Consider the following 27,055-nt stretch of genomic DNA (forward strand, 5'->3'; position numbering starts at 1 on the left):
GATTTAGGATGTTGTGAAGCTCAGCCAAGGCCAGCCATTCATATGGACAAGCAGCTTGAGTGGGCCTGTAAGGTGTGTGATCGGAGTCTCTGGGGATCTCCAAGGTGGGTCAAACATTGTTAGCCAGGTTGATAGAGTCTCAGATATGGCACTAGCTTGCCAGGTCTGTGGGGGAGGTTTAGGAAAGGGACACTGGCCTCTGTTTGCCTTGATGCCAGACACTTAAGTTTCTCCCTGTATGCCACTGGTGCCCTCAAGCTGCTACCTCAATGCTGGAGCTCAGAGGGAGTGAGTCTGAGTAGGTGAGTCCGTGTGTGTGTTCTTCAAGAGGAACTGATGGAGCTCCAGAGCTTTCTTCCTCTGAGCCAACCCCCACTAGTGTTTGCAGTCAGAAGTTGTGGGGACTTATCTTCCTGGCACTGGAACCCTGGGATGAGGGGCCTGGTGTGGGGCTAAGACTCCTCGCTCTTGAGATATCTCTCCTGAATTTTTATCCACCACACATGGGTGAGGGACCAGCCCATTCTGTGTCTGTGCCCCTCCTACCTGTCTCAATGGATGTGTTTCTTTAATTCCATAGTTGTCAGACTTCCATTCAACTCGATTTCTGATGGTTCTGAGTGATGGTGGTTTTATATTTTAGTTGTAATTTTGATGTGATTGTGCAAAGAGGTGAGCCATGTCTGCTATGCCACCATCTTGACTGGAAGTCTCTACCTTGATTCTAATGGCCCTCTTTTCTTCCAGTGATTTAGACCTGTTCGTTCAACCATTCTTCCTCACATTTTCCTTCTTGAATGCTCTCTTGTATCTCCACTACTTAACTTACAAGTAACTTCTTTAAAAGAAAATGTATATGTGCATAGACAGGTTGATTACACTTTTCTGGTATCTCACCTGCCTTTTTTTAAATTTTGCCTTTATACTCTCTGAGTTTACTACATAAATTTTATTTTTCTATTTATTCTTTATATCTTATAGTTTGGTCCTATCCATTCTTATTTGGAAAACATACACTTCAGTTTCTGTTGACTTCTCAGTCATGAGACAGGACTTTGCCATAACTTTGTGACATCTCTATTATCTTTCATAACACACTCAAAAATGTTGACATACAAGAAAATTTAAGGAAAATAACTTGGTTTGTTCTGTGGCATTAGTTTCATTTTAAGTAGAGTTAGTAAGTTAACAGTTAGGATGAAAGGAAAATACCCATACTTCACTACTTTACTAGCTCTGGTTATCACGACAATGTAAGACTATAATGACAGCAGTGGGTCTGTTCTAAGAAAAATACTTCAGACATTTTCAGTGGGTTCAGGAACCTTAAATCCATTCAAGGCCACTGTGTTAAAATAGCATACCATGTACAATCCACTACAGTCCTTGCTAGAGAATTTTGATCTTCCTTAATACAGAGGATTGATAATTAACCTAGTATCTAGTATTGTTTTCAGTTTTTCATTTTGAATATAATTTAACAACTTTCTTATTTTTACATAGAATGGTTCTAACAGCATTTCTTTAAATATCACTGTTATCTGTATTTATTAGGCATAATTTTTTTACATTGTTAAAAGATGTGTAGTTGATCAAAAGTAATTCTGTTCTGAATTTGAAGTCATTTGTGTTCCTTTAGAAATATATCTTCGAATTGATTGTAATTACATGTATTCTTCCTTGATGAAAGATTTTACAACTGTAACTTGTGTGGATACAATGCAAGAAGAGGAAGGCGATAAAGGGGATGATGCTGCAGTTCTGACCACCAGAAATGATGACAAATTCCATCCTTTTACCAATCCCCGATGGGCTACTAGAGTCTTTGCTGCTGAATGCGTCTGTAGGATAATTACCCAGTGTGAGAATGCACACTGTGCCCATTTTGACATTGCGTTAGCACAAGAAATGAAAAAAAAGGATTCAAGAAGTAAGTGGCAGAATAATGAAAAAACCAAACGATATATATAGAAATGCTCTCTGCTTATGTTTTTAATACTAATTGCAAAGTAAAACTAAAAAGGTTTATTCTTCCAAATCAGTTATGAAACTGACTACAACCTTTATATAAACTAAGTGTAGTATATTTTGAATGTTTAAATACATTTTTAATGAATAAGCTTCTTAAATTGACATTCACTTGTTTAATGGACATATAAAATGAGTTAAGTTTATAGAGAATAATTATGGTCTTACAAAGTAGTATGTGTGTTAGCTACTTCCCAAAATTTATTTTCTGGTTATAACTTAACAGCAATTTTACTTATAGATTATTTTGGTTCCATGGATACTACTTAGAAAACATTTGAGCCTGTCTCAATGCAAACATAGTTTTAAAACCATTTTAACCTTTTATTCAGTTTTATTATTTTTGCGTGTTTCTTGGTTTGATGTCCGATTTTTTAAATTGACTTCAGCAAATGTTCAAAGGCTGCAATGTACACATCTAAATGCTTTGAAAATATGCTTTACCAGGCAAAAGATTTATAAAACAAAGTGTTCCTATTACCAGTCTGAGAATATGAATTAGATATCTTTGTTTTAAGGATTTTTCAAGCAGCATTTATTGAGTTTCTTTATTTGTGATAAGCACCGTGCTAGATACTGATGCTATAAAATTACTGTACCATTGATGCTTCCTGATTCCTGTGCTCCCAATTAAAATTGTGATTGGCACTTACTAGGATGAATTGGTGTCTTCAGTGTGACCTACAGCTATTCTTCCTTGAATTAGTCTCAAACATATTTTAGGTAAAGGTTAATTGTACCCTAAACATTTTATTGTTTGAGCATTGTTAAATGATTGTCTTTTGTTTTTCCCTGGTAGAATTATTATACCAAACAACGTGTTGTAGGAGTGAAAATAGTTTTCATCTAAAATTTTATAGCCAGAAATGTTTTTATATTCCCATCATTTGAATGTTGGTAAGACATGCAAAAATAAGGTAATTAGTCTATTTAAAGCAGTACATAAAATTATTTTTTAAAAGAACATCAAGTCTTTTAGCTTCAACTTGATATAAAGAATAATTAAATTACTGATTAATTCATCAAACCCAAGATCTACTAAGTACCTTCCAATGTACTTTTATAAGAAAGTCTGAACAAAATTTTTGTTGGAAGTACTATTAGCATTCTTTTAAAGGTTTTTAAACAGCTATGTAATTACTTGCTTTGATACGATTTTTCTGTATATTTCCAGTGGTGCAGTAAATCCAGTTTTCAAGTTTGTATTTAATAAATTATAAAACAAAACAGTAAATCAAATCAGAAATGCTTAAAAGAAAGTCTAGATTATGAAATTAAAATTAAAAATTTGACATAAATCTTAGTTCCTGCGTACTCTTTTTCTTGATAAGATTTTTTTAATCTTATAGATGACTTTTTGGTGCTACATCTTGCCGACTTAATTCGCATGGCTTTTATGGCTGCCACAGATCATAGTGACCAGCTCCGTCTTTCTGGCCTTGAAACACTGTTAGTTGTTATTCGGAGATTTGCAAGTATTCCAGAACCAGAGTTTCCAGGACATGTAATTCTGGAACAGTATCAAGCCAATGTAAGCACTTTCTGCTAGATAATTTTATTACTAAACATCTGGAGTAAAAGTTTATGAAACTGTCCCAACCATTGTGGCTCAGTTTATTGGGCATAGTCCCACAAAGGGAAAGGTCACCAGTTGGATTCCCAGTCGGGGCATTTGCCTAGGTTCCAGGTTTGGTCCCTGGTTTAGGGTGTGTGCGAGAAACAAGCAATGTTTCTCTCCCTCTCTTTCTCTCTCCCTTTAAGCCTCTCTCTAAAAATAAATAAATAAAATATATTTTTAAAAAGTCTGTGAAACTAATAGGCATGTCACCTTTTAGTACATAAATGAGTATCTCTGCTTATATATCACCATTATAATCACTATATAGAAAATGCATATGTTTGAAGAAATCTTCAAGTAAAAGCAAAATGGTACGTAAAATAGGTCTTTTATAACATTAAAGGTTAATTTTCATCATTAAAATCTTCATGGTAATTTAGGGAAATAAAGAACTTCAGTAATGATACTTTTTACAAAATATCTGAATAAGCTTAAGATAACACTAAATCATTACTAAACATTCCATTTAGGCTATTTTCAAATCATAGTTCCTAGAATAGATGTAACCACCTTTTTTTTTTTCTGGACTTAGAAAAGAGTTCAAGTTTCTGTTACTGGTTCTGTAATCTTTCTAACTGGTGTTTGGTGCATTGAGCTGTGTGGAAGAATCAGGAAGATAACAGAATCATCATGTGTTACATCACACACATTGCATGTAATCCTGCAGCAGCATTCATCCCAGGATGTCTCTCATTATGATTCAGAGGCAGCTGCTGACAGCCAGCAGTTAGGGATACCAACGCAGTTCACTGGGAGTCAGCAGTCTCCGCCACCTCTTCACAGCAGGTGATGCCAGTGTCTGCTTAGAGAGAGAGCAAAAGGAAGGGAGTGGCGATACATAGAACTATCATACTAGAAAAAAATACTGTGATTCAACCCAATTAAGGAGAGAGCTGTTATATTTTTAGTCCTCTTAAAATTGCAAATGTTAGGGATAAATTACAACTCAGCAGAAAAGGAAAATTATTTTCAGAAATCTTAGTTGGCTCTACAATGGCTTTACAGTATTCTCAAATTTGCTCTCCAAGTGTATCAAGGTGGTTCTCTCAGCGTCTAGAATCTTATAGACAGTACTTCATTCCCAGTGCTCCCAGCAAAAGTCTTAAGGGGAGTTCTCATGATCCCAGCATAGGCCTCTGGAGCAAGGCATTTCTGTCAGCTTCATAGCAAGAACATGGGCTAAAATTCAGGGAAAAAGAAGGTTCCCAAAAGGAAAATTGGGATACGATTAGGTAAGAACAGGGGACAATATGCTGTACAGGCAAAAACAATAGGTGTCCATAATACCTATTACAAATAAGTGATTTAATAACATTAAAGAGAAAGAACTTATGCTGTTTTACTTATTGGTCTTGATATATCATGTAATTTTTTGCCAGGTAGGAGCAGCACTTAGACCCGCCTTTACTTCAGACACACCACCCAATGTCACTGCCAAAGCGTGTCAGGTAAATGCCTAAAAAATAAAGCTTAAGAAGTAAAACCCTCCTTTGGAAGAAATTCTCCAATTATTTGATACCACAGTTTTATATTATAGTTTTCTAACCATTAATCTCAGCTATTTCTTCTTTTCTTTTTATGTTTAAAGAATCTCCTCTTCCTTTCATATAACTACATGGTAATCCAGTATATAGATAAGTCATAATTTATTTAATCAGTGACAGATAAATTGGGTTTTTTTCATCTTTTGCTATTTCAAGTAGTGCTAGAGTGAAGGACTTTCTGCATAGGTCATTTCACTGGGTGCAAGCATATCTATAAAATAAATTCTCCAAAATTAAATTGCTAAGTTAAAGAGTATATTATAGGGGTTTACCAGTTTCATCTCTTACCAGTAATGTATGCAAGTACCTGTTGTCCTATAGTTTGAGCAATACTGTGAATTGTCAAGCTTTTAGATTTTTTATCTATGTGATGGAGTAAAAAGGGTATCTCAGGATAGTTTAGATTTGTATTTCAAGGAAGATTGAGTATTTTTTAGTATATCAAAGAACCATGTAATATATAATTCTAAACAGGTGCTTTTTTTGGAGTGGTTGTCAAACACTCAATATCCAGCCCTGAATGACTTGAAATAATTAAAAGCAGAACTGGCTTGAACTGAATTTAATTATAAACATAATGAAAAAAACTAATGTTAGTCAGGTCTTTCAACTTTCTTTTATGCAGTTGTATTCAGGAAATGTTTGAGTGCCTTCAATACTCAGATAACCATGTCACATGGTATCTAATTTACCAATCACTTTATTATATGTGTTCTTGCTATAAGCTACTTAAAATTTTGTGAAATGAGACAGGAAGTAAATAAAAAATGGAAATGGAAAAATAAAAAAGAGAAATACCATGACAGCCAGGAAAAACCACAAACATCCCTGATAATAGAGTGAACTTTTTTTTTGGAAAATTATTAATAATGTTTTGTATTAGAAGTTAAAAAAATTTTTTTTTTACTATCTTGTCTTCAAAGAATCAAAATCTTTGGGGTTTTAGTGTTAGGTGCCTTATCTTTCAGAAACATTATATTAATTAACCATACAATATCACCTTTAAAACAATAAGATGAAATCATCAAGATTGGAGATTTAATTCAAATGTTAATCCAAACAGTTATGAAAGTGATACCTTCTATGGCTTTATTTATCTATCTAAATAACATCTGAATCTCTTCAATTTTATATAGTAGTACTGATTTCCTTACTTCAATCTTAGATTTCATTTCCTTTTGAAATGCTGACTTTTGATGGTCATTTTTAGCAATACCCCACTATGTTTTTTGATAGCAACATGATTTCAGTGACTAGATTCCTAAAATGTGGGTGAGCCTGACTGAACTCACAAGGGAGATATCTGTAATTTTTAAATGTAACTTCTTATTTTATTAAAAAACAGGTTTGCAGTGCCTGGATAGCAAGTGGAGTTGTAAGTGACCTTAGTGATCTCCGAAGAGTTCATCATTTGCTTGTTTCATCATTAACAAAAATACAGGCTGGAAAAGAAGCTCTAAGTCACTTATATAATGAAAGCGCTTCTACCATGGAGATCTTAGCTGTGCTAAAAGCCTGGGCAGAGGTTAGTACTTCTCAGTTTATAATGGGAATTTTGGAAGTTGTTAACAAATACCTTAACTGAAATTAAGTTTTTAAAACACAAATAACTCCTTTTTTTAAAGTTAACAAAAGGCTGTCAACATATAATTTATTATATGTTAGTTGATATTTTGGCAAAGCATTCTAAAGTGTTCTTTATTTTCTGTTATCTGCTGTTTTCAGCAGGGGCAATCATGAGCCAGAGAGACTTTATAATAGCCAAGTGAAAATCAACTTTTATTGAAACCTGAATTACTAAAAATGTGGGTTTGCTTATATGTTCTATTAACTATAACACATACTTTAATATTGTATTCTGTTTTATAGAATGACTTTTAGTATTAAATAAGTAATTTCTTTTTCTAAGATTAAAGAAATCTTATATAAAAATGCTTAACTTTTCCTCCTGGCCCGGTGGCTCAGTTGGTTGGAGCATCGTCCCATACACCAAAGGCTGCAGGTTCAGTCCTCATTGAAGGCACATTCCTAGGTTGCAGGTTTGATCCCTGTTTGGGGCACGTGTGGGAGGCAACCGATCGATGTTTCTCTCTCTCCCTCCCTCTCTGAAATCAATAAATTTAAAGAACGTATGCTGTGATCTCCATAGCCTGTTTTACAAATAACTCTCTGCTTATATAGTGTTCTCATAATAATTTGAATCTCAGTGTTCTTGCTTCAGCCCACCATTACCTACTTTTATTCTCTCCTCAGTAAAGATAATGACTGACCAACAGATTCTTCATAAAGGAGTCTCAAAATCTGCCAAATCCTTGACACCAGATAATATTTGGAATTCAGATTTGGGAGATTTCCAAAAAGTAATTAATACATTGCATATTCCATGTATTCATCCAGGAAATCTGGTACAATCCATGTAATCTATAATCAAACACGTTAATATATCTGTAATAAAATGTTTGGTTATTCACACTGTATTGGATGAATAGCCTCACATAAGTTCAGCACTTTTGCCATTAGATTAGTTTTTCAGTTGTTCTATGAGCAGTCCATGTTAAGTCTATGTATGTAAACTTTTTGTAGTGATTTAGTGGTAACTGAAAGAAAATACTTTTAGTATTTCAGCCTACAGCAGATCAGAAGTAGCCACTTGAAGTCATATGTTGAGATGAATTTTAAGGCCAAAACAAGGCTTAGTGACAGAGTGCTAAGATCATTTACTTGCAGCCATCATGGTTCTACAAGTGCACAGTGGTAGCAGCCCTAATGTAGCTCATTGAAGAGGACCCTTTTGAATCTCTCTACCCCATTTTGTGTATGTGGTTACACATCTTTACATTTTGATATCACAATGCATTTCAGGTCCAGGGTACTCAAAGGTAAGTCTGCCTTAAGATAAAGATATTAAAGTACCTTTTCAATGGCCACTAGATATTCCTATTTACAAATGAACTTCTGACAGGTCTACATAATCGCTGTAGAAAGACATAAAAACCACAAACAACCTTTGAAGACTACCACCTTTTCTGAAGAGAGTGTTAGAAATGGGTCATACTCATCAGATGGGCTGCTTGACTTAGTCCACACAGACCTGGGCACACTAAGTAGGCTCTGGCTTGCTGCACTTCAGGATTTTGCTCTCTTAACTTTGCCTTCAGAATTTGCCTCCCAAGTTCCTATTGAAGGTAAGGGGGTACGATATTTACATATCTCTAGAATAACACTAACTTCTCAACATTTCTCCTTTACTTAGCAGGTAATGTTTATCTGAAATATTTTCCCCAGAATAATTTTTCTTCATAGATTAAGCGCGTGAGAGTTACTTCAGGTTAGACACTGAAGTTGATTGGCTAAGTGATGAGGCATGCACATCTTAACTCCCAGGACACTGCTAAATTGCTCTTCCGCAGAATGGTTATAACAATTGATATGCTCTGTTTCACTATATCTCCCCACCAGTATATGTTATCATACTTAATTTTTACCAATCTGGTGGGTATGAAGTAGTATTTAATAGTTTTATTTTATTGTTTCCTTGATCAAGAATCTTTTTTCATAGGTTTATGGGCTAAGTTTCTTCTTTCATGAATCACCTAGTCACAATCTTGGCCTATTTTCTACTTGGTGTTTTTTATTTTCCTGTAAATTTGTTAATTCCTTATATATTTTTAATAATTCTTTTGTAGTTCAGTGTTTTGCAGATACATTCTCCAAGTCTTTAGCTTATATCTTTTACCTATTTAGAATTAATGTAATCAATTATTTATGGTTTGTATGTTTGTGTAGTATCTCAAAAATTATTTTTACTTAAAATCATGAAGACCTATAAGCTTTATAGTTTTGCTTTTTACATTGTGGTCTTTAGTCTAACTAGAATTTAGTTTTCGTGTGTGGAATAGGGATAGGGATATAATTTTATAGTTAGTTATTAATATTATACTTTGTGGACTGGATATTCGTTAGCCATACTTAATCTTCACGTTATTCCAAAATGGCTTTTTCTTTTTATTTTATGCCATGACATGAATTTTAGTGTTAACCTGACAAATTCTATTAGAATCTGAATTGGAATTGTACAGAGATAAGATGTAGAATGTTTATTGTACTTTTCAATAGTATTAAAATGGAAATAATCTGATTTATTGACATAATTTTTCAGTAAAAGTGAGTGACAGACATAAATCAACATAAGTAAATCTCAAAAACATGTTAGGTGAAAATAAGCAAGTTTTAAAAGGATACATATGATGCCTTTTGAGAAAACTTAAACACAAAATGATAGCATAGTATTTATGAATAGAAACATCTATTGTGACAGTGTAAGCCCAACTTAGGAGTGATCCACACTGACTTGAGGAAAGTGGTTATAGAAGGAGAGGCAAGAATTGGTAATGTAACAAAGTATTAGGTTGATTTTATATATATATAAAAGTTGGAGGTTTAAGAAAGGCAAAATGTTACATTAACCTTGGAGGTAGGTAAATGGGTACCAGTATTTGTTTAAACACACACATCATATATTTGCTTTAATATTTATGATAAAAAATAAAAATTTAGCTTGGAAATTTCTAATAAAGTTGTAAAGGTACATCAACCCTATGTTCCCATAATTGTACTCCCAATAGAAATAAAAACATCGATAACATAGCAGCATGGATGAATCTCCAAAAAGAATGTTATTTAATTTACCACAAATAAGTGCATACTGTATATTTTCCCATTTATATGAAGTCCAAGAACAGGCAAAACTGATCTGTGTTGATAAAAGTCAGAAAATATTTGCCTTGAGGTATTGGGGACTGACTGAAAAAGGGTCTTAAGGAAAATTTGGAATGATGGGAATGGTCTATATGTAGTAACAGGGAAAAGAGAAAATGTAGATTCTCTTACTCCTCCTGAAACCTTTTGCTTCCCCTTTTTTGTAGGTGGTACTTTCTACACAGCAGAGACCAGTGAAAATGCAAAAGTGCATTATTACAACTCATGGGCGCTTATCCTCCACGCTACGGCATTGTGGCTTACAAGCACAGGCTTTGTTGTTGCTGACCCAGATGAAGGAGCTTCTAATCTCTCAAGGCCTGTAACGCCAACTTCCATGTGTCAAGGTTCATCATCTGGGACTACAGTAAAGTCCCCTGAGGATGTCTACACTGATAGATTCCATCTTATTTTAGGTCAGTAAAAGCTTACAAGCTTCGAACCCTACAGAGCTTTTCTTGAATTGTGCCTTGCTGCCTATCAGTTCTTGGTAGCTGTTACCTCATTCTGTATTAGGTGTTAGTGATAGCCTTGATATAATTAAATAAACTTGTATACATTTTATAAAATTGCAAATTTCATAAGTCTAGATACAAGCTGACTTCACCATCAATTTGAATTATAGAAATTGCAAGAGAAGCCTAGTTCTTTCCATAGTTTCTTAAAGATCCATGTGGGCCCTGGCCGATGTGGCTAAGTTGGTTGGAGCATCACCCTGTAACCCAAAGGGTCATGAGTTTGATTCCCAGTCAGGGTACATACTTGGATTGCAGGTTCAGTGCCTGGGCAGGATGTGTATGAGAGGTAGCAATCAGTGTTTCTCTCACATTGATGTTTTCCTCTCTCTTTCTCCCTCTTCCACTTTCATAAATAAGTAAATAAATAAATAGACAGATCCATGTGGTATCTACAGTTCTGAATTTCTCAGTAGTATATACATTTAAAAATCAATGTACCAAAGGGTGGTTCCCCTCCACCTTTCCCCTTCCCTAAGAATTGCAAGGTTTAAGGAAAGTGTACTCAAAGGTACAGAATTACAAACAAATATATAAGGTCAAAGATAAATGAGATTTTTACATTTATGAAGCTTATCCCATGTTTTAGCTTTTCTGGAACTTTATTTTTAAAGTAAGGTATCTTTCAAAGGTACAATAAGTTTCTAGAATAAATGGAATAAATGGTTTTCATATTTTACCTACTTCATTCATTACCTATAAAGAAGTTACTGATTAAATGAATTGTGAGGCATGGAGTTTCTATTATTCCTTTCCAAGCCGGACATGACCAGATTTCCTATATCATTGGGTATATTAAAATTTTCCTTCCATTTGCCTTGAAATGAAAGCTTTTTAAAAACAGACTTTTATAGAATGAGGAATAGCAGTTATTACAAGCATACGCTGTGCAGTTTGACTACCTTGGTTCAAATTCTTGATAAAACCCATTGTAACTGATCTTGCAGAGATTAAATTACTTAAACTCTATTTGTTCATTTTCTTCTCTCAAAAGAAGGTAATAACAGTACCTACTTCCTCAAGTATCATGAGAATGAAATGAAAGTATATGTGTGAAGTGCAGTACCTGATACATGGTAATTGCTCAGTAAATTTTAGAATAAAGTTATGAAACTACCTGTTACATTCTCTGGGACAATTTATTGTACTTTCTGCATCTTTTGAGTATTTCATAGCAACTACACAATAGTGCAAAAGCCTTATTAATAAGATTATTCTTTGTGTACATGCAGATAACAATGAATTATTAAAAGACTTGCCTTATCATTTAATTGTTTAGAATCCTAAATTTATTGTAGCTTGTTTGCATTACATTTTGCTAAGCTTACTTATACATCTTATCAAAATTAAAAATTATTTAACATCACAAACCAAGAATCTCAAAGAAGCCTCCCTCTTTTTCTGCTCTTTGCAGGAATCTGTGTGGAATTTCTGTGCTCCTTGCGTTCAGAGGCAACCATGGAAAGCATTACTGCTTGTTTACATGCATTGCAGGCCCTTCTAGATGTTCCTTGGCCCAGATCTAAAATTGGCAGTGATCAGGTGATTTAATTGTTTTTTGTTAAGCTTCCATAAATTTCAAGGACCAGAAACATGTTCAGGTTGCGACAGCAAACAATGTAAACACGAAAAAAAAAAAAGTAAACACGGAGGAGTAAAGAGAAAAGGAGCCGGCTGCACAGGTAGGCCTGAAACCGGGAATGCCGGCAGCACCTGTGCTGGCCTGGAGCAGTCAGCCTCGGCCGCCCTGTCTCTGCCTCTGCTGCACTTCTCTCTGCTGCCACCAGCTAACCACTCTGCAGAGCAGCTCTTCAAACTCAATGATGTTGGGAAGGTTCTATGTGGCATTGTCCAGTATCGTAGCCACCAGTTACAGGGGGTCTTCCTTTGTCTCTTTCTGATTCAGTTTACTCTGCTCCTCATATACATCTGTTATTTTATATTCTATCACCTTAAGAGAACCTACTTGGTTCATACAATTACTATTATAAAATACTCCTGTTGGCTGAGTTCTCCTTTCAGGTCCTTTTAAGAGGCTGCTGGCTAGCATATAGGTGGAGTCAAATACTAATATCTGACTCAGTCGTGACCATAGTAAAAGGATCACTGTACAAAGTGTGGCCCTTCCTTTAACTGCTTTCCCAAAAGCAGCTGTGCGTGAGGCAGGCACCCTCAACCTCATGTGGTACCAGTATATAAAATTTTTATCATTGACTCTTACATGTTAAGAAACATGGATGGTATGGTTACCTCTTTATATATGGACTCGTATTTACCCTATTAATGCTATAGTTTATTAAGTTTAAAGTATTAATCAGGTTCTTACCTGACTTAGTTTGTATTCTATAAATTTTAAACTTTTTGTGCTTGTTTATTTTGTATGTTAAAACAATTACATTAATGATAGATTTACTGTTACTTTCAAAGGTGAAAGAAAGCCACTAAAGTAACCAGTAGAAAAGAAAGAGAGGAAATGAAACATTATCTGTCCAGTGTATTTTATTCTTAGTTACCCATTCTGTGCTTATTAACGTACCCACTTTTAATGTTATACTTCTCCATTATTTTTTGTTATTACTTAAAAAAAAATAAACCTTAATATAAATCTGGGTATCTATATAGCAGTCCTTGTATTCTTTTAGCCAAATTTCTCCTCTTGTTTTGAAAGTTTCCTTTTCTCTTTTCCCAGTTTAGGACCTGTGTGAAAATGACCTTTTGGCACAGTGCCATCTCCCAGAAGATTCGACGAAACCAATCTGGGGTTAAGTTTAAAGTGGGGCAGGTGTTATATAACTTTGCACTGACACTTTATTTTTTAGTGAGCAATTTGTTACCTTCTCTTCTGGATTTTATCATAGAATTTAGCATTGTTTGTTGTTATTTTTAGGAAAGTATTTTTAATGCAATCTCCCCTAAATGTTTTCTATGCTAGGACTTGGCTGTCGAGTTGTTGAATGTATTACATCGAGTAATTTTGACCCGAGAATCACCTTCAATTCAATTGGCTTCACTTGAAGTGGTAAAACAGATTATCTGTGCAGCTCAAGAACATGTGAAGGAGAAAAGACGAAGTGCAGAAGGTGAATGTTAACCCACAATGCCAAATTATTCACAGGGCATCATTATTTTTTGAAGTATTGCTTATGTGTGTGTCATTCTATAATCTGTTATATGTAGCACAAACAAAACATCTCTAGATTATGGCTCTAAGTTCTCCCAATCACTCTTACATGTTAGCTTGGATATTATCAATAGCTAAACTATTAGTCCTTGAGAAAATAAGAGTTTTATCAAAACCCTGGAAGTGAAAAAAATCCCTTATTCTGATTGAGTACTTTCAATAGCAATAAGTTTACTGATGTATGTACGTGGAAAGAACAACAAACAATTTTTTAATGACTTCGGTTTTGCAAAGTAATTAAATGACTTATTTATAAGTCTAATTTGGTATTGGTGAGTTTATCATTCAAGATTACATATGACTACATATAACAGAAAACCCAATGTAACGATCAATTTAAAATACAAGGACTTATTCTTCCATCTAAAAACGTCCAGAGGTAGGGAGTCCTGGGCTGGTATGGCAGCTTCATAAAGACATCGGGGACCTCAATTCCCATCTGTCTGTCTTAAGGTCACAAGGTCAGTGCTGGAGCTCTGCCTGTCAGGTCATGTTCTTAACAGCAAAGAGTTAACCTGAAAACATTTTAAGGCCAAGAGGTTACTAAGGATTTTTTTGATTCATTGCAATAAGAACTCATAATAAGGACGACTACATTTACCTTCCTGACCACTTTCTCTTTCAAATCTTTAACACCCAAGACTTCAGCCATTTTTCCTGCCTTCAACAGAAATGAACTAAATTGCCATCTACCAGTAGCCAAATAAATATGAAGCATTTATTCAACACTATTCTTTTTGTCTTTTAGTGGATGATGGAGCTGCAGAAAAGGAGACCTTGCCAGAATTTGGAGAGGGAAAGGACACAGGAGGACTTGTTCCTGGGAAATCATTGGTCTTTGCAACACTGGAATTGTGTGTATGCATTCTAGTTAGACAGCTCCCAGAACTAAATCCTAAATTGACAGGTAGCCCAGGAGTAAAAGCTACAAAGCCACAGATGCTGTCAGAAGATGGAAGTAGATTGGTTTCAGCTGCGTTGGTTATCCTCCCTGAACTTCCCGCAGTGTGCTCTCCCGAAGGTAGGCTGTGGTGTGTGGTCGCTTTACTTGGCCAGGAAGGAGAGAAATGATTTAGTAGATAAAGGAGATAATGGTTGCTAATCCTTTTCTCATTAAACCAAATGTGACCCAAAGATTTGGGTAATGTTATTAATCCTCTAAGATTAACATTGCATTCTAGTAATTTGTTTTACTAAAAGGCTGAAAGTAAATAGAGAGGCAGCGTGTACCACAGATATGCTTTTTTATGGTGGACAATATTTTAAACCAGTCAGTGGCAGTATTCACTCTTGGGCACTGTTTGTATTTTTTTTTTTAATAATTATCTTGTTTAATATATTTTAAGTAATTGGAAATTCATTGTTTTAGCTTATTTAAAATACATATTTAACCTAAAGTACAATAAGTTTAGTAGCAACAAAATGGAGATAAATGCATTTAGTTCTTTAGTTCATATGTAAATGAGAATTATATTTGGTAAATGTGTTGTTGTTTTTTTGTTTTTTGTTTTTTCTTGGGCACTTTTTTGGTGTAAAATATCTCATGGACTGTTCCTACCTCAGTAATGACAGAAGTTTGTCATCATATCTAGTTCTGTTTGTATAGCATTTTAAGGTTCTCCATAGGACTATTGAGTCACTACCTCCTCTTCATTCCTTCTGTGTGAATCTTAAAGGCACAAGGCTTCATGCTCATCCCTATTCTGTGCTATTGTCCAGTTTTTCTTGGCCTGAAGTGACCCCATCCCTTCTTTTCTATGTAAAATTTTACCTTCTTTTGAAGTTAAACTCCAGGTCTACCTACCTCTTCTGTGAAGCTTACCTATATATACATATGTGTGTGTTGCTTCTATATGTAGATACGTAGTTTTTATGTGTCATATAGAGATGTTAAATGATATTGATTATTATATGTAAAGAAGATAAATATATATACAAACTTATGTCTTATGTCCAATGAAATTTTTTTATCCTCTAGGAAATCTAACGTATAATAGGTACTCAGTACTTAATACTTTTCAATTGGTAAACATATTTCTGCTTAAGTGTGTCTTGACCAATTTCTATGCTGTCTTATTTTTAATATGACTTTAACTTCAATTTGAATTACAACCTATATTCCTTGTTCTTACACACTGCCTTACACCAAGAGTGGCTGAAAAAGTGACTAGCAGAGGATTAGGGGTGAAAATACACAATATAAGTTTTGTTGAGTAGCCTCTGGGAAGATTGAATTGCCCATTTTAGTTTCAGTCTCTTTCATTTTAAACACAACTGACTTTTCAACTTTTCAGTGACTGTGAAAACTTTAATATTTTATATTGACTGGATTGCTACAAATTTCTTTAAAATAGAATTTAACAAAATGAATTCAGGTGGACAGTGTCAATTGTGAATGTACTTAATGCCACTAAATTGTGCACTTTAAAATGGTTAAAGTGGTAAATTTTATATTGTGTATATTTACATTTTATATTGTGTATATTTACCGCAATAAAAAGTAAAAATAAATTCAACATTTGCCAACCACCAAGTAAAACAAAATAAGACATCAAAAGATAATGATACTGTGACACAATTTAAATAATATTTTCAGCCCTGACTGGTGCAGCTCAGTTGGTTGCGCATCATCTTGCAAAGCCCAAGGTCACCAGTTCGATTCCCAGTCAGGGCACATGCCTAGGTTTCAGGTTTGGTCCCCTATTGGGCACAGATAAGAGGCAACCGATCGATGTTTCTCTCCCTCTCTCCTTCCCTCCCCTTTCTAAAAAATGAGTGAACAAAATTTAAATAACATTTTCACTTATAATGGAAATATAATCCAATATTTAAAATCTAAAGGTTACTTAAATTATCTTAACAGTTATAGTCCTTCATGAAAAATCATCTTAAAGGCTAGATATCTTTGACATAGTCTTACTCATTGATGATTTCATTTTAGGAACTGTATACATAGACGAAATACAGATGATTTTTAAAAATGTATCTTACAGGAAGCATCTCAGTTCTCCCTACTATATTGTACCTCACCATTGGGGTCCTCAGAGAAACTGCTGTGAAGTTGCCTGGGGGCCAGTTATCTTCAACAGTTGCAGCTTCCCTGCAGGCTCTGAAAGGAATATTATCTTCTCCTATAGCCAGAGCAGAAAAGAGCCAGACTGCTTGGACTGACCTTCTCCGTAGTGCTTTGACAACAATTCTTGACTCTTGGGATTCAGGTAATTATAGCTCTTTGGAAGCAGTTGTTCAATTTGTTTTAAAAAGCAAGAGGGACAGTTTTTGAAAATAAGCTATTTACTTGACCATGTTTGGTAGTCTTGCCTAAAAGAGACCATATTTACTACATATGTGGTTAGAGAATATAAGTGGATAGAAACCTTTGTGTTGTCATTTTAGTATCTTTAACCTTTAATACAAGTAAATTACTGGCAGCCTGTATATTAAATGACAGTGAAAGACTGTCAAAATATGTCTTACGTAATTTAAAATATAGTATGATCTATGACTAGCTAACAGAACTTTTTAATATGCATAGTAGCCCTGACTGGTATGGCTCAGTGGGTTGGGTGTTGTCCCACAAACTGAAGGGTCACTGGTTTAATTCCTGGTCAGGGTACGTGCCTGGGTTGCAGGCCAGGTCCCCAGTTAGGGCTGTGTGAGAGGCAACTGATCAATGTTTCTCTCCCTTCCTTCCCCTCTCTCTAAAAATAGGTAAGTAAAATATTAAAAAAAAATATATATATATATATGTATATATATATATATATATACGCATAATATACTGAAAAGTGCATAATAAGCTATGCATTATAAATATTAAAAAGACCAATCTGGTTTATATTCTCACTTTAGCACTTACTAGCCAAGTTACCCAACTTCTCTGAGCCTTAGTTATCTCATTAACAAAATAAGAGTGTTATGTTTCAGGAAATGGTTAGAGCAGTAATATAATACAGAGAAGCATCTCCCTTATTACCTGGCATATATCAATAAATGATAGCTAGTATCATATTCAGTATCCATTAATATTTGTTTACTCTTGTTATGATATAGTTTTCATTTCTACATGTTATAGTGATTGTAAAAAGTCTAGACAGATTTCAAATTATCCCCACTTTCTTGTTCTAGTGGGGATAAATGTCATAGTTCACTGTATTCTATTTCATATGGTAAAAAGGTTTCAGCTAAATTCAGCATTTATTGACCACTTACTTTGTACCCAGAGTTGGGAATCTAGTACCTATAAATTGCTGTAAGGTATGATTAATAATGTAAGGCTCTCCTTGAAGGCAACAGTAATATCTTATTAATCAGTGGGTTTACAGTACAATTTTAAAGAGATTTAACTGGCAAAAAAATGAGAGTAATCAGCTCTGTTTAGTAAATCAGGCAGAGTGTCAGAGGTAAGGTTCTCTGGAAGCTCATGCTAACATGGAGTTTGGAGATAAGGAGTTTTATTAAGAAACCAAATCTATGAAGGGAAAAGGGGAAGCAGTTTGAGGCAGAAGAAGTCACACTGCAATGTCGTCGGCAGCCGTCCGTCTCGAGAGACGATGGTGTAGCTTCTTAAGAGTCTATCTGCACCGCCGAGAATGGCTGTGCAGTCCGACTCGGGAGTGACATGGTATCTGTCTCCTCCCGTGTTGAATCGACATCTTGTGATGACGCTGAAGCTACAGAGCCTGGGCAGGGTAATATGGAGGGTCTGCTGTTGCCCATGCAGCAGACCCCCCCTCTCTTCGCAGCTGAAGGGTCCAAGGGAAAGACGGAGTCAATACAGCTTGGGTTCAGGTGCGCCGCAGGAGTTGCCGGTGTTGACTACAACGTCAAACCGCCTTAGGGACTCCGGCTCCGGATTTTCTGTCGGGGTTTACTCCCTTAGCCTTTCCCCTGAAGAGGTATGCCGCAAGGCAGCGGAGGTTTTTTGGAGTCAGAGTTTTCCTTCTCTGATGTACCCTGACTGGAAGATCGAACCAGCGACACTTAGCTCGCAGGCCGACGCTCAATCCACTGAGCTAAACCAGCCAGGGCAAGGATACCATCAATAATACTGTAATAACTATGTGTGGTGTCAGGTGGATAACATTTATCAGGGTGATGACTTTGAAAATTATATACCTGTGTAACCACTGGGCTGTATACCTGAAACTAATATAATACTGTATGTCAACTGTAATTGAAAAACAATTTAATATCTTTAAAAAAGAAAGTATAACTTAGGCAAATCAGGTCTCTAAAACCAACCACACTGTTTATGTTGAACATGGGAAATTTTTATGGACTGAAACCTGCATTTCTATAAGGCGCCCAGGAGGGCTGGTGCCAGCTCCCTGAAAGCCCACCCATGTCTCATAACAGAGTTCAGAAGAAGGGCAACATGAGAGCATCCTTGTCATTCTTACTGCCCAGCCTGTTTGCTACACTGCAATGTAGGCCTCAAAAAACTCAGTGAACCTGATATATCTAGAGGTTGCCTACCCATCCAAGTGTCCCACATAGGACAGCAGCCTGGACTTTATCCTCAGATGTGGGCTTCCCCACAAAGGATGTGGTCTCACTCAGTCAAGGCCACTCTGTACCTACTAAGGCCAGCCCTGAAGGAGCTGACAGTTGACCACACTCCCTGCAGCTGGGTAGCACCTTCCCCAATGAAGGGGATGTCAGGGATACACCTCTGTATGCTAAAAAAGGTTTCTCAGAAGAATCAATTTCTTAAATGATTAGAGAGCATTCTCCACTTGGACATCATAAATAGGGATTCCAGGCACAAAATTTTCATCAAACGCCTGGAGATCTAATTAGTAATTACATTTGGGTATATCAGATAAAGAATTGAGAGAATATGGGTTTGGGAGGAAAGAGTTAAGAGGGTGGTGAATGATGATAAGTAGAAAAAGAGGTGAGTTGGATGGTACTTAGGGCCCAATTATGGAGGACTTGTCATGATATGCAATTTGGACTGCTTTTAATATATGCATGTGGAATTACTGAAAGGTTTTAAGGGAGGGTAAAGTGATTTACATTTCTAAAGAATCACTGACAGTAGTATAGAAAAGAAAGCAAGATTGTGGAAGATAAGATAGCAACAGTAATGATAAAGAGGAGTAGAATAATGAAAACTAAAATATTAAGCATGTACTAACAGAATTTCCTGAGAGTTGGTGTAGGAGTTGAAAGGGTAGACTGAGTGGAGCATTCATTACCATTAACAGAAATATCAAGGTAATCAGGGGAATATAGTGAAGTTAATTTTGAAAAGCCTATAGGATAATCAAGCGGAACAGGATATATAGAGGTCTACAGTTCAAGAAAGTATTCTGGACTAGAGATGATTTTGGACTAAATGTATTAGGGAGTTGCTAGTGCAACCTATAGGGTGGTTGGAATTACCCCACTTAAGTTTATGGAGCAAGATGGGAGGGGATTCAGAAGAGCATGCAGTCACAGAAGCTAAAGAGAAGGAGTTTTGATGGCAAGAGTGGTCAACGGTGTAAAATACAGTGTTGAGATACGAATAAGAGGTAAGGAAGGGGAAGCATCAAAGTATAGGTTCCTCTTGACAGAAAGAAGAAAAAGCTGAAGGAAGGTGTAGGGTTAAGGAATTTTTTTAATGAGACTAGTATGAGTTTGTGCTTATGGAGAAAAAGAAGGCAGAGATAAGGCTGGAGTTGGAAGTATTAGGGAAATAACAACATCCCTTTCTAGGCAGGAAGAAATAACATTCACTGTGAATTGTAAAGGATTAACCTCTGCCAATAAGCGCAAAGGTCTAAATTTTTATGTTGGGAGTGATTATGAACGTGCCTCTTTTATAATACACACAAAGATGTGTTTCTGTTGTATATTGGGGAATGAGGTTAGGACTTTGAGGATTTAGGCTAGCTACTGCGAGAAATTAAAGAAGTAGCTGATCATGACAGGAAAACCATTTCCTGCACAACACTTAGTGGCTTAAAAAAAAACATTTATTATTTGATAGTCATGGATCAGGAGTTCAGAGTAGCATAGCTGGGTATTTTGGACTCAGGGTCTCTCATGAGGTTATGATGTTGGCCAGGACTGCAACTAGACCATCCACTTCTGAGGTGATTCACTCAAAGCCGTTGGCAAAAGGCTTCAGTTTCTCTCTGGCTGTTAGCAGGAGCCCCCACTTTCTTACCACATAACTCCATCCATGGGGCTAATACTAAGGGAAACTTGCATCTATCCTAAATAAAAGAGAATGAGCTGTAATTGAAAACTAAAGTAAAAAGAAAAAGAAAATGGGAATATAGTCATACACAGCATAACCCCATTTCGGTCATTGACCAACCATGTATACAATAGTGGTTCTGTAAGATTATAATGGATTATAAGCAAAAAGTTGGTTTGCGATGTTAAAAGAAAAGTCTGGACCAGACTATGATGCTGAACTTACTGCTTGCTCTGTGTTGTTTAAATACATGGAGGCTCACTCAGCATGCTGTCTGCTGGAGGCTGGAGCCCCAATCTGGCCAGCGATCAAGAGAAGCAGGCTGGGGAAAGGGGGCGCCTACCCACCACTGCTGCCTGCCTCTTCACTCACAAATGCACTTCCCTTCTTTTCATTTCTCTTTGCCTCTTTCCTCCCATTCCTGTTCCTTTTACAATCTCACTTTCCTTTCCTCCATTTCATCTTTATCTTCCCTCCTGGCCCCATTCCTCTCCCTCCTTGCCCGCCCCCCACTCTCCCTTTTATTGTGTTTCCTCTCAAGCTCTGTCTTTCTGGGTCTCTTGGATCTCTGCTGTCCCTTTCTCTCCCTGTCTCTTCATTCTCTTTCTCCCTTTCTCCCCACTCCTGACATCTACTTTCCCTCCAAAGGTACCTCCTTCAACAGCCCCCCTCCTGAACCCCCCCAAGCATGTGCACATGCCTTCTCACATGTGCACACACACACATTTTATCTTTTACACTGTATTTTTATTGTACCTTTCTAGGTTTAGAAACACAAATACTTAGCATTGTGTTATAGTTGCCTACAGAATTCAGCATCATAACATGCTGTGCCAGTTTTGTAGCCTAGGAGCGATAGGCTGTACCATATAGCCTAGGTGTGTAGTAGGCTCTGCTATCCAACTTTATGTAAGCACAACGATGAAGTCTCCTAATGCATTTCTCAGAACATATCCCTGTCCTTAAGTGAAGCATGACTGAGGAAATTTGGGCAGGGTTGGGGGAATAGGGGAATTTTAGAAGAAATGGGTTGAGGAACCTAGGACAGTTTTATCTTACTGAAAATAAAGACAGATTAGCTGACTGTGCTATAGTTTCAAGTTGTTATAAATGGCTGAAAATAACTTGACTGTATGGGAAGCAGTATAGCATCATTATTAACAGTTTGCTCTCTGGAATCAAACTGCCTTACTGATTGTGTGACTTGGGCAAATGACTGAATTTCTTCTGTTCCTCAGTCTCTTAGTCATAAAATGGGAAAAATAAGAGTACCTATTTCATGGTGCTGTTGTAAGGATTAAATATTTAATATGTATGAAGTGCTTATGATAATGCTATTAAAATTTTAAGTGTTGACCATGCACTATTTTACCTTAAAATTATTCAAATTACTTTTACAAAATAATTCATAATACTTTGCTTTTATTGCTACTGTCTCTCAAGTGATGACCCAGTATAGCAACTCTGAAATTTGCTTTCTGTTATTTTAATAGCTTTTATATTTATAGACCTCAGGACAAGCTGAAATGACATTCTTTATTTGCATCCTGGTATATAGTATATTTTCTCTTTAAATTGTAATTCAGTGCTAAAAAGAGTGCCGGCACATAGTAAATGTTTCTTAAATATTTTTGGAATGAATGTTAAAGTTTCTCCCTCCTTCCCCCATATGTGTGTGTGTTTGTATACATATATACACACATATACATAAATATATATTTTTATATAGTCCAGGACTGTCCTGGCTGGTTTGGCTCAGTGGATTGAGCGTCGGCCTGCGAGCTAAGTGTCGCTGGTTCGATCTTCCAGTCAGGGCACATCAGAGAAGGAAAACTCTGACTCCAAAAAACCTCCACTGCCTTGCGGCATACCTCTTCAGGGGAAAGGCTAAGGGAGTAAACCCCGACAGAAAATCCGGAGCCGGAGTCCCTAAGGCGGTTTGACGTTGTAGTCAACACCGGCAACTCCTGCGGCGCACCTGAAGCCAAGCTGTATTGACTCCGTCTTTCCCTTGGACCCTTCAGCTGCGAAGAGAGGGGGGGTCTGCTGCATGGGCAACAGCAGACCCTCCATATCACCCTGCCCAGGCTCTGTAGCTTCAGCTTCACTGGAGAGGACACTCCAGCGTCATTACAAGATGTCGATTCAACACGGAGGAGACAGATACCGTGTCACTCCCAAGTCAGACTGCACAGCCATTTTCGGCGGTGCAGATAGACTCTTAAGAAGCTACACCATCGTCTCTCGAGACGGATGGCTGCCGACGACGATAGTCCAGGAAAAGTCCAGCCATTGTTTTTATAACAAGAATAGTTTGCATGATGTCAGTGTAACCTGGTAGCCAAGTAGAGTGGACTGGAATGTGCATATGTGAACAATGACAACTTCACTGTCATTGGGGGCTGGTAGATGCCATTGAGGAAGCATGTGTGCTGTGTGGCTGTTGCATTCAAAGTGAATGAGTGAGTAGAGCAACAAATCTACATCAGATTTTGTGTCAAGCTTGAACATTCCTCCATGGACACTACTCAGATGATTCAGAAGGCCGCAGCTATGGGTAACTGGTGATTGGCAGCTTCATCACAACAACATACCCACTCATGTGTCACGTGTCATGCAGTTTTTTGGCAAAACATCAAATCATCCAGGTGACTCAGCTACCCTACAGCCCAGATTTGGTGCTCTGCAACTTCTGGCTTTTCCCAAAACTCAAATCATCTTTGAAAGGAAAGAGATTTGAGATCATTGATGAGATTCAGCAAAATACCACAGGGCAGCTGATGCTGAATAGGAGAACTATGTGAGGTCCCAACGTGCCTACTTTGAAGAGGACTGAGGCGTCATTGTCTTAAGTACAGTGTTACTTGTATCTTGAATGTTCTTCAATAAATGTCTCTAAATAAATAAATAACTTTTTCATATTACATGGCTGGATAGCTTCTGGACAGACTGTATATATATGTATGCCTTATTTCCCCAAAAAAGTAGCAGTCCATTTGTATGCTAATTAGTGAGTTGAGTTTATTACTCCTTTTCAATTAATATTGATTTTTCACATCAGGATCGTTAAAATTATTTAATGAGAGTTTGACTTTGGAAAATAAATTATATCTAATAGAAAATTTCTTCAAGTGATTGATGGTGAAGAGGACCAAAAGTTTTGCTTTGGGTGATACTGATTTTTAGTTGGTAATTAAGAAATAAATTACTGGCTCCGTCCCCTAGAACATAACAGATGCGACAGCTCTATCTAACACAGAGGCAAACAAACACAGGAGTCTGTCAAGATGAGGAGACAGAGAAGTATGGCCCAAAAGAGGCAATGGATCAAGGTTCCAATGGGAGAACTAAGCAAGGAGGAGATAGCCAACTGAACAGATGAGGAGATAGTCAACCTAATAGATGCAGAATTCAAAACACTGGTGATAAATATGCTCACAGACTCGACAGATATGCTTAAGTATGGCAAACGTGAAGGCTATGCTAAATGAAATGAAGGGAAATCCACACAAACCAATAATGAAGGAAAGGAAAGCAGGGTTCAAATCAATGATTTGGAACACAAGGAAGAAAAAAACGGTCAACTGATACAGAATGAGGAAACAGGAATTGAAAAAACTGAGGGGCTTAGGAATCTCTGGGAGAACTTTAAACATGCCAACATCTGAATCATAGGGGTGCCAGAAGAAGAGTAAGAGCAAGAAATTGAAAGCTTATATGAAAAAATAATGTAGGAAAACTCCCCAAGATTGATGAAGGAAATAGACATAAAAGTCCAGGAAGCACAGAGAGTCCCAAATAAGCTAGACCCAAAGAGGACCACACCAAGACACATCATAATTAAAATGCCAAAGGTTAAAGATAAAGAGAGAATCTTAAAAACAGCAAGAGAAAAAAAGAGAATTGCCTACAAAGGGGTGCCTATAAGACTCTCAGCTGATTTCTCAAAAGAAACTTTGCAGGCAAGAAGTATTCAATGTGATGAAAAGCAAGGACCTACAACCAAGATTACTCTATCCAGCAAAGCTATCATTTTGAATGGAAGGACAGATAAAGTGCTTCCCAGACAAGATAAAGCTAAAGGAGTTCATCATTACCAAGCCATTACAGTTACAGAACCCCTGGGCTGCTCCAGTTGAAACAGAACCCACGGGCTGTTTCTGGGCTCTTTCGTTAAGAACTAAACTCAATACTAGGGTTTAGTGAAAAGAAAAAGAATTGTTTATTTAATAGTTATATAGATCTAGATTATTTGCGAATTTCTGCCGTTAAGTCCTATGTTCTTTAAAACACCCACAAACATATAATTCAGCCTCCCCCTACCAAACCAGGCTAGTCCCAGAAAAGTCAGAGATACCGTTTCCCTACTTCCTAGACACAGTTCAGCTTTACCGGTAGCTGCCAATCATTCAATTCTGATTGGGAAGGCCTTTCTGTATTGTGGTGTCCACCAGCTTTTAATCCAGAACCGCGTGAATTCCCAGCCTTTCCTTTCCAAATCCACAAAGGTACTCCCCCTTCTCCAAGCCGCAAGGTGTGTCTCAAAGCTGCGTGGTGTTCCCCGTTTCTAATCCGCCTGGAGAGCACCTTTGCCATCCTTGCAGACTGCATGGAGAACCCTTCTTTTCAAAGCAGCATGGTCAGTCAGTCCCCAGTTAAATCCGCAGGGTCAGTCCTGTGGTTAAAATGTCTGCCGTTTATTTTTTAAATCCCTGACTGCTTTGCAGTTGGCATGGTCCCCAGTTCTGACCATTCACAGAACCTGATGCAGGCTCTGTGTGCTTTTTCCATACCATCCCCGGGTCCAAGACCCCTCCCATCTCCTTGAGGCCTTGGAAACATCCAAGCCATTTGCGTAACAAAGACACCAGCCACTAGCCTCAGGCATGTGAAGGCATCCTGAAAGCTGATTCCTTCTCCCCATCCCCCAGCCGCAAGCTCAGGTTTTTTTGGACACCTCTGTTCTGCAACATTACTATATGAAATGTTAAAGGGACTTATTTAAGAAAAAGAAGATCAAAACTATGAACATTAAAATGACAAACTCACAACTATCAAAAACAGAATCTAAAAAACAAAAAACCCAACTAAGCAAACAAGAACAGGAACAGAAGCGTAGGTATGGGGATCATTTGGAGGTTTATCAGCTGGGAGGGGGAAGGGGGAGAAATGGGGAAACGGTGCAGGGATTAAGAAGTATAATTGGTTGGTACAAAATAGACAGGGGGAAGTTAAGAATAATATAGGGAAGGGTGAAGCCAAAGAACTTATATGCACGACTCATGGACATGAATTAAGGGGGGCAGGATTGATGGAGGGGAGGCGGGTACTGGGTGGAGGGGAGCAAAGGGAAAAGAAATTGGGACAACTGTAACAACATAATCAATAAAATTACTAAAAAATAAATAAAAATAATAAAACAAATTACCTGTAAATGACTCGTTCTCACTTTTGAAATCTAAGAGCCCATTCCCCCCTTTTTTTCCTTTGTCCAAAATGTTATATATACTCAGTTTTGCCTCAATGTCTTTGGAACTTTCATGCTTAATGTGAATTCCCCATGCATATGTATTAAAATTTTATTTTCTCCTGTTAATCTCTCTCTTAATTTGATTATTAGCCCAGCTAGAAGAATTTAGAAGGTGGGAGGAAAATTGATACTTTTTATTTATTTATTTATTTTTTGCTAGCTGGGAAATCTATTTTTATTTTATTTTTTTATTTTTTTTAATGTTTTTATTTATTTTTTTATTTTTTTATTTTTTATTTTGGTTTTTCAATTACAGTTGTCCCCTTTTCCCCTAATTTCTCTGATACTTTTTAGTTCACACATTGGCTGTGCAGGTGTTTTCTGGTTTTTCTCTACTGTTAAGAAATCATACATGAAGCAGTGTTCTAAGTTATTTTCACTTGACACATGTATCATCAAAACATGAATACTTTAAATTTAACAAAGAAAAATAATTGTCCAATCATTTCTGTATTGCTCCACAATAAAAATAATAATATAATGGCTAGTACACATTGAGTATTCTATGCAATATGCTATTCTAATGCTTTACATGGATTAACTCGTTTAACCTTATAAATGTAAATACTGTTGTATGCCCATTTTACAGATGAGAAAGCTGAAGATAGGGTTAAATGTTCAAGGGCACACAGCTAGTAAATTTATATATTCCTAGTAAATATGTATGTGTATTTACTGATGTCTTTACC

General features: G+C 36.7%; 1 protein-coding gene across 3 annotated transcripts in view; it reads left to right on the top strand.

Moving 5' to 3' along the window:
- The window catches only part of HEATR5A (HEAT repeat containing 5A), a 95,934-nt gene that overhangs the window by 65,403 nt on the left and 3,476 nt on the right, over nucleotides 1-27,055 (top strand). For all 3 annotated transcript variants that reach the window (XM_090270153.1, XM_090270154.1, XM_090270155.1), the window contains 10 exons: nucleotides 1,691-1,930; nucleotides 3,378-3,559; nucleotides 5,026-5,094; nucleotides 6,536-6,715; nucleotides 8,153-8,375; nucleotides 10,116-10,364; nucleotides 11,878-12,005; nucleotides 13,396-13,543; nucleotides 14,393-14,665; nucleotides 16,638-16,862. In XM_090270153.1, the coding sequence (XP_090126279.1) occupies nucleotides 1,691-1,930; nucleotides 3,378-3,559; nucleotides 5,026-5,094; nucleotides 6,536-6,715; nucleotides 8,153-8,375; nucleotides 10,116-10,364; nucleotides 11,878-12,005; nucleotides 13,396-13,543; nucleotides 14,393-14,665; nucleotides 16,638-16,862 (1,917 nt within the window). The remainder of the gene's footprint in view (nucleotides 1-1,690; nucleotides 1,931-3,377; nucleotides 3,560-5,025; nucleotides 5,095-6,535; nucleotides 6,716-8,152; nucleotides 8,376-10,115; nucleotides 10,365-11,877; nucleotides 12,006-13,395; nucleotides 13,544-14,392; nucleotides 14,666-16,637; nucleotides 16,863-27,055) is intronic.

This window comes from Furipterus horrens, unplaced genomic scaffold (genome assembly GCF_987537825.1).
Source record: "Furipterus horrens unplaced genomic scaffold, mFurHor1.1.pri manual_scaffold_3, whole genome shotgun sequence".
NCBI classification, from domain to species: Eukaryota; Metazoa; Chordata; class Mammalia; order Chiroptera; family Furipteridae; genus Furipterus; species Furipterus horrens.